The 14,341-nt window shown below is 41.8% G+C and overlaps 1 protein-coding gene across 2 annotated transcripts in view; it reads right to left on the bottom strand.

Moving 5' to 3' along the window:
• Positions 1-14,341, bottom strand: part of SNX25 (sorting nexin 25) — an 86,210-nt gene that overhangs the window by 49,593 nt on the left and 22,276 nt on the right. For both annotated transcript variants that reach the window (XM_065633559.1, XM_065633560.1), the window contains exon 3: positions 11,830-12,046. In XM_065633559.1, the coding sequence (XP_065489631.1) occupies positions 11,830-12,046 (217 nt within the window). The remainder of the gene's footprint in view (positions 1-11,829; positions 12,047-14,341) is intronic.

The following is a 14,341-nucleotide window of genomic DNA, read 5'->3' as shown; positions in this document are numbered from 1 at the left end:
AGGCCCTGGACTTTAAGCTCTGCTCAGTCTCATAGGCCTGAACCTGCATCTTCCAAGTCCCATCCAAGTCACTTCTCAGCCAAATCACACATTCGGTGAGTCACCTCTCAGCCAAATCAAATAACAACATTCGCTTGGATATGAGCATCTCAGGCATGCAGAGATCACAGAGCCATTCAGAGAAGAGACTAGAGAACTTGCCTCAAGCTAAGTCCTCTGATCGGCAGGATGAAGCTAGAATATGCTCATGTTTTATACTAAAAAATCACCACAGATTAAAAAAAAAAATAACTAAAGAACAAAGTCACAGTTTTCCTCCATCATCGTAATTGCTTCAGAGTTCATCTTGCCTGCCTTCGGTGGAGTCAGATCCTTTCCTTTGGCTAATTCTGGTCCAGCTTCAAGAAGGAGCATGAGAATATTCTCAGCCAGAAATCACTCTCAGCCTGCTGGGGAAGGCATTCACTACCATCTGCTAAGGGTTGTGCAAGCTGGATACTAATGGATGGAGGAAATGCAAAATTTCTTGCTGGTTTCAATTTGGACTTGGTGAAAGAATTAGGATCTTAACTTACAGAAAGTACATCAGGCCTGGAGTTCGCACAGGTATAGCGTGCTGTGCTATACTTTATAGTAATGTATTATACTAACATACTCCTTTTCCTGCCATCGCAAATAGGTCCTCCCTGCTCCTCGCACTCACGATAGGTGCATTTTGGGAAAAGGGCAAGACAGAGTCTTTCAGAACTAACAGTGATGGGGTGGTTGTGCCTCTGCTGCAGCATGAAGCAGTGGGTGGGCGCTGAGCACCACTGACCAGGCACAGCAACGTGCAGCTGGATGGGCCACGACAGCACCGGCTGTGGGGTTTGCAGACTCCCCACAAACAGCTCTTCTGATCACAGCTCTGAAAGAAACAGGCAGCAAACGTCCCTCACCTTGATTTTGCACCAAATACCGACCAGTTCGTTTCCTCATAGGTGCCAGTGGTTTTCTGAACTTCTCAGAACACGTTTGACTGGACGTGCCAAAGGAAGTCCTTAGTACAGGCCACAGCAGCGCCTTTTCTTTATACAAAAACAGCTGTAGAAGCAGAGACAAGGTGCCCTGGCAGTTCGTTCAGAGCAATGTGCTCCAGTCACAGATGTACAGTTTAACAGCAAGGTGACCATGCCAGTGGTTACAGCGAGACAGACACAGTGTCACCCAAGAGGCACCATGGTGATCTCCAAAGGCAGCCAGGACTGGTCGGCAGCAGAAGGCTCTGCGGTGTTACAAAGGCTCAGATGTCACATCTCACACCAGTGCCTCCTCCCGTAGTCTCTAACGTTTGCTTCCTTCCCAGAGCCAGACGCTGCTGTTCTGGTTAGAGTCAACTAACTCACAGAGCTGCTCCAAGCCCATTGCCTCTGTACATGGAAAAAAGTGACCAAGAACTGTATCCAGTCAAATCCAAAAGTCTTCAGTTACACACCACTATATGGCTGCTAGTGACAGGCAGCATTGTGTAACTACTGATTTTTGCCAGTCAGTCCAAGGAGAAAGCAAATATGTTGGAATAGTAACAATACTCTGATAGCTCTAATTCTGTTCTAACACCACAAGTAATTTGTCTCAAGGTGACGCCAACAGTTTTTTAATCAATTTTCAGAACAACAGGAATGTAAAGATGACATTTGGTTCTGATTTGACTGAAGCCTCTTATTCAACCCCAAATCAAGTGTTTTGTTTTCAAATATGGATCATGGAGAGGGTTTAAATTGTTACAAACCAAACAAATTTCAAAGCGTGTCCCTTGGATGTAAACAGTTTGTTCTTCTGAGCAGCAGTGGTTTATGAAGATGATGTGTAGTCTTCCATTATCAACCAGCGCAGGTGGTGCAGCTGATGGAGCTCAGAAAGCTGTTTATCTTGTTCTGATAGGATCTTTTCTCTCTGGCAGCTGAATACCCAGCTATTTTCCTCAGTGCATTTCCATTTCTCTTGCATAGTCCAGACATATCCTACAGCCTTCTCCCTACACTGCATCAAACGCTCCCCATCACATGCTCTCCCTGAAGGCATTCATTATTTATCCAAAACCAGACATGTCCCAGGCAGACTACTGGCAGACAGAAAGTCTGGGTTGTTCATGTACAGTCACCTCTCATTGGACAAGTAAAGTCTTCCTCTTCTGGACAGGCTGGTCCGCCCAAAGTCAGCCACTTAGAAACATAGCCAGGAGCATACACGAGATGCTGGCAAACAGAATGGCTTACACTGAACATCAGCTGGCCAGCAGCAGACTAACCTCTCCCAGTGACCGATTACTGTGTATTAACAAGACAGAACTAAAAGCAAGTGGTGATTGCTTTTTTGCCCATGAACACACACCATCCCCCCCCATCCTTTTTGGACACTCTTACCTTATTTGTGGGGCATCCTGCATAATGATTAGATCAAGCTATCCTTTTATAACATGTGTAAAGCACAAAACAGAGCCATAACACACACATAACTTCACTAAACTGGGATTAGTCGTCTTTGCCTTCCGTATCTCTCCACAAGTCTCCTGAGGAATGCCAGTCTGTTTGGGACTGCAAACACCCTGCAGCATTAACTGCACCTATACTATCATTCATGCAGGAGAATTCATTTCTCCTAATCTTTGCCTCCCTATTGTACGAATTTCTTCTCAGTCCACAGCCAATACACACAGCTTGGCTGAGTTGGACATATGCCAGGACTTCCCTGATACACACTCAACAGCACACAAACAGAAAATGGAAGAGAAATAAACAAGCAGGAAGGCAAATATTTGATTCTTACCCTTCTAATTCATCTAACAAGTTCCTGCCTACAGGAACGCAAGGGGGGAGTGGAGCTGCCATTCAAGAAGAGTTTTGGTTTTCTCTGGAGTTACCTCCATTACCTATGAAGACATGACTCTCTAGAGGAGCGGTTCTTACAATTGTTTTCCTAGCTAAACTGTACCTGTTACGTGACCCGAAAAGCAAAAGAGAATTCACAGAACCACACCAGATTTTTATGAAAAGAACAGAGAAACAAAGTCTTCAGGAAATTCAACTCTAAACAAGCCTTGCATATCAGTGCAAACAGTTGTGTTAACAAATCTCGCAGTTTTCATTGCTGTTTGGGTAAGAGAAATAAAGGGGAGACTGAAAGCAGGAGAGGAAGCTTGAGGGGAGACCTAACAGCTACAAAATAAATCAATATGCCAGTGGTAAAACAGACAAGACATCCAGGCTTGTATCTTCCTTTACATTTACTCATGAAGCATTACAGTTCTATTTGCCTCAATATAACCATTGATCAGCTTGCAGGGAAAATACATCGTATGCCAATGAAAGCTCTGCCCAAGAAACAGCATCTTTTGTATCGTGGGCTTCCCATTCACTGATATCCACTAAAAAAAAGGTGCAATGAGCAATCACAGAAGTATTAACACCACTGCTCAGCTACCGAACCATGCCTATTCTTAAGGCTTGATATAAAACCTAAATCTTCAACTCTGTGAGAATGTGATGAAGAATAAGTAAAGGCACTGCTCATTTTGCAGAGACCAACAGCAAAAGCAGAAACTTAACTGCAATCCATATGTATGTACACAAAGCAGAGTGCTGCTACATCTGCCCAGTGTCAATAAGGATATTAAGCACTATTAAATAACTCAAATAGTAACGTAGGCATTATTTCTCTTCCTATCCAATTTTGAACACATTATTAGGGCTGTGTGGCTGGATTTTCCAAACAAAAGGTCACTTACTAATCACAGAAAACTCTTAACTAAAGCTGTGTGCGGATCTTTATTTAGAGAGCTTTGAAAGCCCAGCCAATTATCCATAAATTCTGAGCACAACTGTGTACAGTGAGCTAATATAAATGTGATACTCTAGCAAACAGTTCCAAAACAGGCATGATCCAAGCTGTGTAAACCAGGCTCATCTCATCTGCTTTAGGCAACAGAAAAATAATGGCAAGTGGCAACTTAATTCATTTGTGTCTTCTTGAACAATCAAGACTGAAGTAATAGTGACATATATTGGTGTATCAAGATGCAGGTGACTTCAGTGATTTAAAACAGCAGACAAAACTCATGCTTTACACAGCACGCTTATGGGTCATATCCCTCTTCACTCCTACAAAGCCAGCCTTAACCTTGTGTAAGTTTCTTTTCTGTAATTTTCATTTTATTAAATCTTTAAGCCTGATCTGCATTTGTAGCCATTATCTAATGCTACTTAATAGCATCAAAACACAAAGGGATCTCCTTCAGCTGCCCCCCAAACCAGTGGAAGATCAGGCAGCAGCCTGTGAATATAAACCCATAGGCAGGGCTGCCAAAGCAAGTTCCTTTGTACCACGTCTGCTCCAAGCAGTGCTTTTCTTTGGGAACAAACTGACACCTACTCTAACTACCGCCCGCTCCAAAATTGCTTCGTGCAATCACTGGGTGTGTGTCCTGCTGAACGTGACCAGGACTAAGACTTTACCCCTTACTGCTGCACACCTGTGAGTTCATCCAGCACTTTACAAAGGAAAGCGGAGCAACAGATTTGCTTTGGTATCCCTGAAGACAAGCAGTTAAAACATTACCAACATTATAGAAATATAATAATTTCCTTCCCATGCTGAAACTGAGCAATTCTGAGATAATATCAAGACCTCTTTAACAACAATTCCTCACTTCTCAGGAATGCAGGACCCACTGCAGCTCTGTAATACTGGACTATCATCTGTGACTGGGCTTCCAAGCTTCCCAACACAAGGACCTCATGGAAGTATATTTTTTTTATCTAGGATCTACTTTAAAAAGCCAAAGTTTTAATCAGGACCATCTGGTAACTCCCTGTACAGACTCATTACAGTCAGAAGTATTAAAAGCTCTTGGTAGTTGTGGTTGGGTACACGCTCCTGACATGAAGTATTGTCTTCATATAGTCTCAACCCTCCTGACGGCATGGAAGAGCTTTAAAATGAATCCTAAAGGGGTGAAAAAAAAATTAAAAGCCAACCCCAAAGTTATTGTTTACAATGCCCATGCAACTTCTGACTTTGCAGGTTTGAGGTTGGCAGTACCGCTGGTTCAAGGGCAAGAAACCTCAAAATAAGTACCCTGATTAGGAGACATGCATGACCAGGAACTTGATGATGATGAACAAGATAAATCTGTCTGCTTTGAAAATAGGAAGCAAGCAAATAAATTATATCCCCCCCACCCAAAAAAACAACAAACCAACCAAAAACCCCAGAGAGTCTGTAAAAACATTAACAACAATTCTACAGGAAACTGTAAGGGTCCTTTCTCTTGAAATAAATAAACCAACCACAAAATTTTCCTTTCGGCCTTGCTATTTCTTTAATTACTCTTTCAAGAGAGTGTCTTGCTGAGTTACACTTAAGGCTCAATCAGTGCAATTGTGAGCTGAAGTGCACATGCAACTCACTCTAAATGACTTTCATCAGTACATTCAACACTCACCAGGCTCTTTCATTAAACTGATTCTGAGAACTACCAGAACCATATGCAGCCTGCACCTCTTCACCTGCATCGCCCTCAGATCTCTAGGCTTCTTAACAATGCAGCAGAATGAAAACTGCTTGAACTTTCTAAGAAATAAAAGAAACAACTTTATACCCTTACAAGCCAGCATCATAAATACATCTGAAAAAAGCACCTACTAAAAAAACCCAAAACAAAACCAACCAAACAACGAAAACCAACCAAACCTCTGAAAGACAACCACACCAAATCCAAAAAGCACAACAGAAAACAAGGACAAAGCCAACACCACCATTTCCACAACTGCCATTTTTATCAAGACACATCAGCAAGTTTAATAAATCGCTCTACCCAGCGTTACTGTGAGGATAACCATACCACGTATACATGTCACAGTTATCTCTTTCAGGAAAAAGTATTTGATAGATCACGTTGATAACAGACCCACAGAATGTATGAATGGCTTACAAGCTGTGGTATGACCACATCAGCACCAGGAGGTCCTAATGCTTATTGCGGTGTCTGGGTGATACTCAGTCATTAACAGGAAACCCAAACTCCCTGCACTGAAGCTTGAAAGCAATGGTGAGCTTTAGACCTGGTGCTACCCACGAGCTCACTTTAACAATGTGCTCAGACCTCAGTTTTTTGTGACTATTTCGTTCTCAGTACTTTCATGCAGCTGCTCCCATTTCAACAAACCTCTACAACTTCGTACTAATCCTCTTGATACTCCTTTCCAGAGGCTGAGTGTGGTAAGTAGTTCTTGGTATTCCTGGTTTGTGGGTGGCAAACAGAATTATAAGAGAAAAACAAGAACTGTGGGAGGTGTTAGTAGCTATCCTGACAACTTAGATGCATCTATAGGATTAACCAAGTTAAATCTCAAGTGCTTAAATTAAATTCCCTTTGCATCAACCTGATCTTGATCAGTTCGTGGTGGCAGCATCTTTTATTTTTACAATATGTAGTGTGATAAGATACTTAGCAATCACAAAAAATACAACAGTTATATATCCTCTACGTACAAAGTTATCCACATGAGCCAAGAAAATTAAGAACTGAGATTTCTCTCCCAACCCTGTCAGTAATACACAGAAAACAAAAACATGCACAATACAAACTTAAATCCCCATATTGCTTGTCACACTGATAGCTCAAAGAGCAATCTCCCTACACTGTTTCCCCCTCCTCAACTTCCCAAGAGTTCTGAGCCCTTAATTAAATGTTAGTTCTGCATCTGGGAGTAGCCTGCAGCCCCCAAGCATCCATTTTGTTAAGTCATGACTTATGCTACTGTCCCAGTTTCAGCTGGGATAGAGTTAATTTTCTTCCTAGTAGCTGGTATAGTGCTGTGTTTTGGATTTAGTATGAAAAGAATGTTGATAATACACTGATATTTTGATTGTCGCCAAGCAATGTTTATACCAAGCCAAGGACTTCTCAGGGAGGAGGCTGGAGATGCACAAGAAGCCGGGAAGGGACACAGATGAATCCAAACTGGCCAAAGGGCTATTCCGTACCATACAACATCATGCTCAGTACATAAAGCTGGAGGAAGAAGGGATGGGGAGATGTTCGGAGTGATGGCATTTGTCTTCCCATGTAACCGTTATGCGTGATGGAGCCCAGCTGTCCTGGAGATGGTTGAACACCTGCCTGCCCATGGGAAGCAGTGAACGAACCCCTTGTTTTGCTTTACTTGCATTTGTAGCTTTTGCTCTACTTATTAAACCGTCTTTATCTCAACCCACAAGTTTTCTCACTTTTACTCTACCGATTCTCTCCCCATCCCACCGGCGGGGAGTGAGCGAGCGGCTGTGTAGGGCTTAATTGGAGGCCGGGGTTAAACCACGACAGTTGCAAATCCAGGCACGCACACACATACACACACACTTCTGAGCTTCTCACCAGATGTCACGTAGCAGTCAACTTGCCAAAGCAGCCTGCCACACCACATACCCATATCTGTAGAAGCCAATTCTTCCTCTATCTTTGGGATCAAGGTGCCCCAGCTGTAGGTTAAAGACAAAAAGAGAACAGTCCAACCATAAGATGTAGGGATGGGGGGTGGAAATCAGTGTCACTGTGACCTCTTCTCACTGAGGTTTGTTCAAAAGGCACAGCTTGTCAGGATGTTCAAGAAGAGCCAAGGATTAACTACCTTCAAATCCCATTTGCCTACTTATCTCATGCAGGCAAATCTCATTTTGCCTACACTGCAGTTTAGAGACCACCAGCACATGGTGTTATTTATCAAATATTAATAGTTCTTTAGTAATATCTGATGTGGTTGTTTTTAGCCCACAGTAAGTGCAAGGGAACTTCCTCTTCCTTTCATGCGGGCAGCTTCACAGAAAGATGCTTACCATTTGTTTTCACTTTGCTAAGTCCCTCCCACGCTGACTGTGCATTTCATCCCGAGGAAGAGCTGCCTCTTGCTTTGAACAAACACATCATGTTACTGGAACAAGACCACATTCCCGGGCTCAGGTAATTCTAGCCCCTGGAAAGTATTACCGCCACCACAGACAACGCTGCACCCACATACCAACGTGAATGCTTCCAGCATTACACACCACCTGACTCAGCTCACAGTCTGTCCTTGATCACATAAGATGGTATTGCCAGTACTCAGTTTGCTTATGTTATGCTTAAAGTAGCCAAGGAAAGACACTTGAACAAGAGACAAAGGAATGAAGGGCTAAAAGCTGCTATAAAACAAGAACGGCCAAATACTACCCATTCTACCCTGCAGGATGCACTTGGCTAAGCTTGTTATCAATGCACTCCTGATTCTGTACAGCATAGGGGAAAAGAGCAGTGGCTTCTACCAATAAATCCAATGCTGATTTTTCTTCCATATCTCAAACTCAAACTAGCTAATGCTGGACACAGGGAAATATCACATTCCATTTCTATGCTAAGCTAATATTAGGAATGAAACTGTTTCCTATCTAAAATATTCTGCACCGCCACAGATTTTGTAACTGAAAAGTGATAGGATCCTTTGGAGCCCCAGCTGGACCTCAAGGTACCCCCCAGTGACACATGTCAGATGAAAAAGTTGGGAGTTGTCTCTGTGTCATGCTCTGTGTCACCCCAGACAGTTCTGCCCATGGCTAGAGGAGCATCTCTGCCCTTATTTCACTCTGTAGAAGTGTCTGGCGGGTGCAGGAAAGACAGTTGCCATTAAAGAAAGCCAGAGCATAGAGCAAAAGGGGAAACGGACTTAATTCTACCAGGCTCCTCCCTCCTGATTCCCTGCCTCCCACTGGCCAGCATGGAAGTGGCCTCTCCTCTTTCCATGCCCTCCCTCATTCAGGGAAGCATTTTTCCTCATCTGTTGGCCTCTGTTGGCCATTTACCTTGAGCTGTTTATTACTAAGTGGAGCCTCACGATGACTAATATAAGACAGAGGGAAAGCAGGAGCAAAAGGAAGGGCTGTAGCATCCTTCCTCATTCTAAAAGGTCGCAGTCTATTTTCATCCCTTCAGACATCCTGATCTGTCATATATCACCGGTCAAAGTTAGTCAGTGAAAGCAGAAAAGTGATTTCTGTGGCTGATGTGGACCCAGTGACAAAACACATGAACTTCACACTGAAGAAAGAGACAACTCTGTCCTCCTGGGCACAGGCGGTTTCTTTCTGTTACTTCAGTGAATTTACCTGTTGTCATACAGGAAAAATGAGACAAAGTGGCTTAGTTGGCACCTCCTCCAAAGGTGGTACAAGAGGTATTTAAGACTTTGTAAGCCACCAGATAAGAGACAAAATGCCCTTTGCTGTCACACTGCAGTGTAAACTCAGCAGCAGAAAACAGATGCAGTGCTCCAACGGGCAACACAACAGGAAAGATACCGTGCTCTGACTACAGTCTCTCTTCCAGTACATTTATCATCCTAAACTAACTTGATTCATTATTAGGAACAGAGGGAAATACATGAATGCAAATTTAAATGTACTACCATCTTTAAAACTTCAATCTACCTTTGCTTTCTGTTAACAAGATCTCTGTGTTCACTACCTTAGGAAGAAGAATTTTCTCTGTTTGAACTGTGGCAATATAGGAATGAATTGAAGGATTTCCAAGAAACTCTATTTTCCAGGCCAGAAGTGACATACTTTGTAGTTCTCATTCTATAGCTTAAAATGTCAGCAGGTTCTAGCACAGCAAACTCCACAGCAGTAGGCCATTTAGCACAAAACTCAAATTATTCTTAAAACCACAAATTCCCTTAAAAAGAAAACAGTATCACAGTCTTCGGCTGTGCTTCCAGGTTTATTACATGCATGCTGAGATCACCCATCAGTACAAATTCAATCTGTAGCAAATGAGCACAACATCATGTTTCTGCTGACTTTGCCATAGTACATACACTGCATTTAAGCCCTCTCTCCATCCACCAAGGTGAGCCCTGTGCAATTTCCATAAAGCTTCCTGGGCTTTTTGAGCAAGTCTGGATGAACAGCATGAGGATATACTAGTGCGTCACATTTTGCATCATGTAACATCATGCTGCTGATCTGCTATTACGCATCTTAAAACCAGATCTGTCTCCTTGTGAACTCACAGCCTTCCAGCTTGTGAAAAACAGTCAACAGGTCCAGTTTCAACCTATACAACATCTGCAATTACTGCTCTGGGGTTTGGTGGGGTTTTTTTTGCTTGTGGGGGTATTTTTGGTTGGGCTTGTTTTGGTTTTTTGCTGTGGTGTGGTGTTTAATTTTTTGCTTGGTTGGGTTTTTTTTGGTTTTTTTTTTTAACATGCTATCACATTAATTCTTGATAGGATTCTTTTCATTACCATGTTAATGCAGTCTGCCTCATCCAGCATTGACTAAGGTGCATTTACCATACCAAAGTGAAAAAGTTAATTGGGAAATACCCAAGAGAATTTATTTTAGCTCTATATAGTGGACATAACAATTCAACAAAGACCTGGAAGCCTGGAAGAAGTAGTCATAATTCTCAGTAGATAAGGAACCTCATCAAGAATCAGCATTAATAATAATCAATAATTCTACAACAGTAGATTCTACATCCCCAGCTTCAAACAGGAAAACATTTATACTTAAAAAAAACCCAAAACTTACCATCCTCCTCCTTTAACTGTTGAAATCAAACTCTTCCCAAAAGCAAACATTTTACTGCCATAAAGTAAGTGCAAGTATAATGTTCCAAAATCATGGAGCACAGTTAACAGCTTTACCTGACCAAGAGATTTCTAGCACATTTCAGGGCTGAAAGAAAGTAATATCTGAAAGTCAATGCAAAATCTACTGCAATGTACATACACTTTAATTTCTTCTTTTCTGTAATATAACCACCCTTTAGTTTACTTTTTGTGTTTATTTCCTACACATCAGTTTACATAAAGCTGGCGTCTACCACAAATACATTAACTCTATCTTCTGTTCCAGAATGCAAAGAAGTGTGAATGGCGACACACAGACTGGTCACTGATAGAAAACTGCTGATCTTTTTTCTCTGAAGGAGTGCTAAAATATGTGGATCTAATTGCAGGCAAAACAACTTCATAGCATAAAATGTATAGTCTAAATCTGAATGACTCAGGTGTATTTCAGTTAGGATAACTGAAATGCAGGTAAGTGCAGACACAAGCCAAAATTCTATGCACAGTTACACAAATTGTGCATTCAGATGTGGGAAATGCATAGGCTAAGAGTTCCCATTTGCAATTGTTAATACAATTTGGATGCAACTCTAGCATTTAGTGGATGGCTGACCTTTTTAAGTGGACAAAGAAAACCTTGCCAAAAGGAAATTCATGGAATTAGCAAGAGAACCTAAACAGAGAAAGAAAGTCTAGCCAACATTTTTTCCAGTAGAAAAATCTTGTTACTGCAGGACAGGCCACTTACAAATACCACGAGGCTTTGCCTCCCGGAGGTAGAAGAAATGGGAAACTGAATGGAATTAACCTTGGTGCTATTTTGGGAAAGGTGCAAATAACTATCTTCTTGTTTGCTGACTGTTCTGACAGCACCTCTCCGTTTCCTTGCAGGTTCACACTACTTGCAGGAGCTACTCACACACCTCCTACCGTGAGCAAAGGATTCAAGGACGAAACAGAACAGCAGTGAATCCGAACTCTGAAAAAAGGAGGACAAGTGTTTCCTTCCACAGGTCTTACAGATGCCCTGAAGCCTGCTTGATCTCTCAAACTGGTCACAAGCCTGAACTGTTTTCTTTATCAGTCACCTACAGAAGTGTTACACTTTTCATTGCTTTGATATGGCACATCTGAAAGCAAAGAGAGAAGCAGAAAATTCCAATGAAATGCAGAGTTTTGGTTTTACCTGGCATTGGCTCCTTTAAGGTCACAGAAGTGTGAGAGTAAAGCTTTCACTACATCATTGCAGACAACTTTAACTACATCAATGTGACTCAGTCTCTGTCGCAGCTGCTTGGCAACCTCCCAGAAGTCTTCGGATAGCAGCTGGTACAGCCGCCCTTCATCTCTGCTGAGGTGCCCATACCAGGACAGGATGTAATCTCTATAGCTGTGGTCAAACACTGAAAGGAGAAACAAAACAATAAATAGCAAAAACTGCAAAAGAGGAAGGCACATCAAGATAGGAAAAACACAACCCTCCACTCTTCTCCTCAAAAATTAGATGAGTAATAGGTTTCATATCTTCTTCTCTGGGTTTTAAGTTCTTGCCAAAGAAAAGTAAGGTTGGCGAAGTTCCAGAAATATGCACCTAACAGGTTACTGTAGGTCACTTTGCAAAGCAAAGCCTATAAGTGGATTTGCTCAGTCAGGTTACTAGCTATACACTAACCTCAAACTAATACCTGTCTCTCAACAGTGGATTTGGTTATACAAACTATCATATAATCTGACTGTGGCTAGGCTGTTGCAGACTGAAAACAGCCTTCTTTCATAGGAATTCAACAGTCTCTACTCCAAACTCACAGTTAAAAGGGGAGGTGGTACGATTTTTGGATTTCAAAAGACATATACAGTACTGAAGAACACTGCAGAAAGTACATTATAGGATCAGAAGAGCTAGAGATAAGAAAGACCAAGTGGATTAGTAAGACAGCATGAACTTCAAAAATTACAAGGTATTCCAAACCATATCTAGGAGCAATAACCAAGATTATTCTAATTACAAGTGCCATGGCAACACCACCTTCTACCATTATGACTTTTCTTTTTGACATTTGTCCGCTTCCAGTTTTATTGATGTTTCACTATAACAGATGTCCCTGGAGGTCTAGGAGGGAGCAGGAGGTGTTTAGGGAGCACGCACGAGCCATGTTTAGCAGTTACAACAAGATGGGGAAAAAGCTGGGGTAGAAGGAAGAGTCAGTTTGCATCTACCAGAGGGATAACTGAACAAGAAAGGGGAAAATAAGGCATGTGCCTGATAATCTGAACAGCTTCTTTACCAGACATTCTGATTTCAGACTTTTTGTATCAAAAGTACATCTCATTTGTCAGTGTGAGCCTGTGGTGCAAAGTAATCGTGTGACCCCACTAGTTCTTACTTTCCACTTTGACAGAGGTTGTTTGTTTGGCAGCTTAGCAAACTATAAAAAGCTCCCTGGCACTGCAACAGTGAACTAATAACATACTGACAGCAGAACAACTTAGGCTGAATACTTTTGCCTGCCTGAAATACCAGCAGACGTCATCCAGCAAAACATCTTGAAAGAAAAGGCTAAAATTGATAAAAGTTTCTAGTCAAGTGCTTCATAAATGAACTTCCTTGGGTTTATAAAGAAAGAAACTGAGTCACTTCACCAAGTATGCTGAAATATATAGTTAAATGCCTTTTGCCAAGTCATTTCAAGGCTTTCAAATTAATTATTAATTAAATAAATAAATAGAAGTCTTTTTTTCTGATCCAGAAGAGAAAACATATGCAGAGCCACACTGCAGGATGGGAACTTCCAATGTTGAAACATATCCAATTTCATTACTTTTCTAAAATCATATTTTATTGAAAAACTCTCAGCACAAATAATACAAAGTGATAAAACCGGTTATAAAGGTAGTGGGTTTTCTGATAAGCAAGCTGAGGAATAATCCCTTGATACACTGAAAAGCAAATGGGAACAGCATTTTAAAACTGAAGTTATTACTTATCTCAAGTCTCCCATCACAAAACACATTTTAATTATCTATTTTTCCACAGCTGTCCCCAGGTCCTTCTGCAACCACCTTTTCCTTACAGCTTGGTTACTCTCTTCTGTTGCAATACCTGAAATGCTGTGGAAAGCTGATCACAGCACAGATTCTTCCCTTTTATCTACTCTGTAAGAGACCCATCATTTCTCAAGTGCACTCACAACACACTGCATTGTGGTATTTGTTATCACCATCACCGGTAAACAATGACTTTTTCAGATTTCCTTCCAGACACTCCACCCTTTGCAAGGGTGCGAAGTAGCATATTTTGTTGGCATCTTTTGCCTAAGAAGCCACGTCATGGTAGAGAGTGGTGGCTCCTATCCAGTTGATATCCATAGACTCTACAAAACAAGAGTACAAGAGTAAAACTTTTATCTTGATTCCTTAGACCACATTCTCTTTCAGAATATGTATCTATTCCCACCACAGAATCACAGAATGTTAGGGATTGGAAAGGATCTCAAAAGATCACCTAGTCCAATCCCCCTGCCAGAGCAGGAACACCTAGGTGAGGTTACACAGGAAGGCGTCCAGGCAGGTTTTGAATGTCTCCAGAGAAGGAGACTCCACAACCTCTCTGGACAGCCTGTTCCAGTGCTCTGTCACCCTCACTGAGAAGAAGTTTCTTCTCATATTGAAGTGGAACCTCCTGTGTTCCAGTTTGAACC

This window comes from Caloenas nicobarica, chromosome 4 (genome assembly GCF_036013445.1).
Source record: "Caloenas nicobarica isolate bCalNic1 chromosome 4, bCalNic1.hap1, whole genome shotgun sequence".
In the NCBI taxonomy this organism is placed as follows: domain Eukaryota; kingdom Metazoa; phylum Chordata; class Aves; order Columbiformes; family Columbidae; genus Caloenas; species Caloenas nicobarica.
The sequence above is the reverse complement of the archived record's forward strand: the minus strand, read 5'-3'. Positions and strand labels throughout refer to the sequence as shown.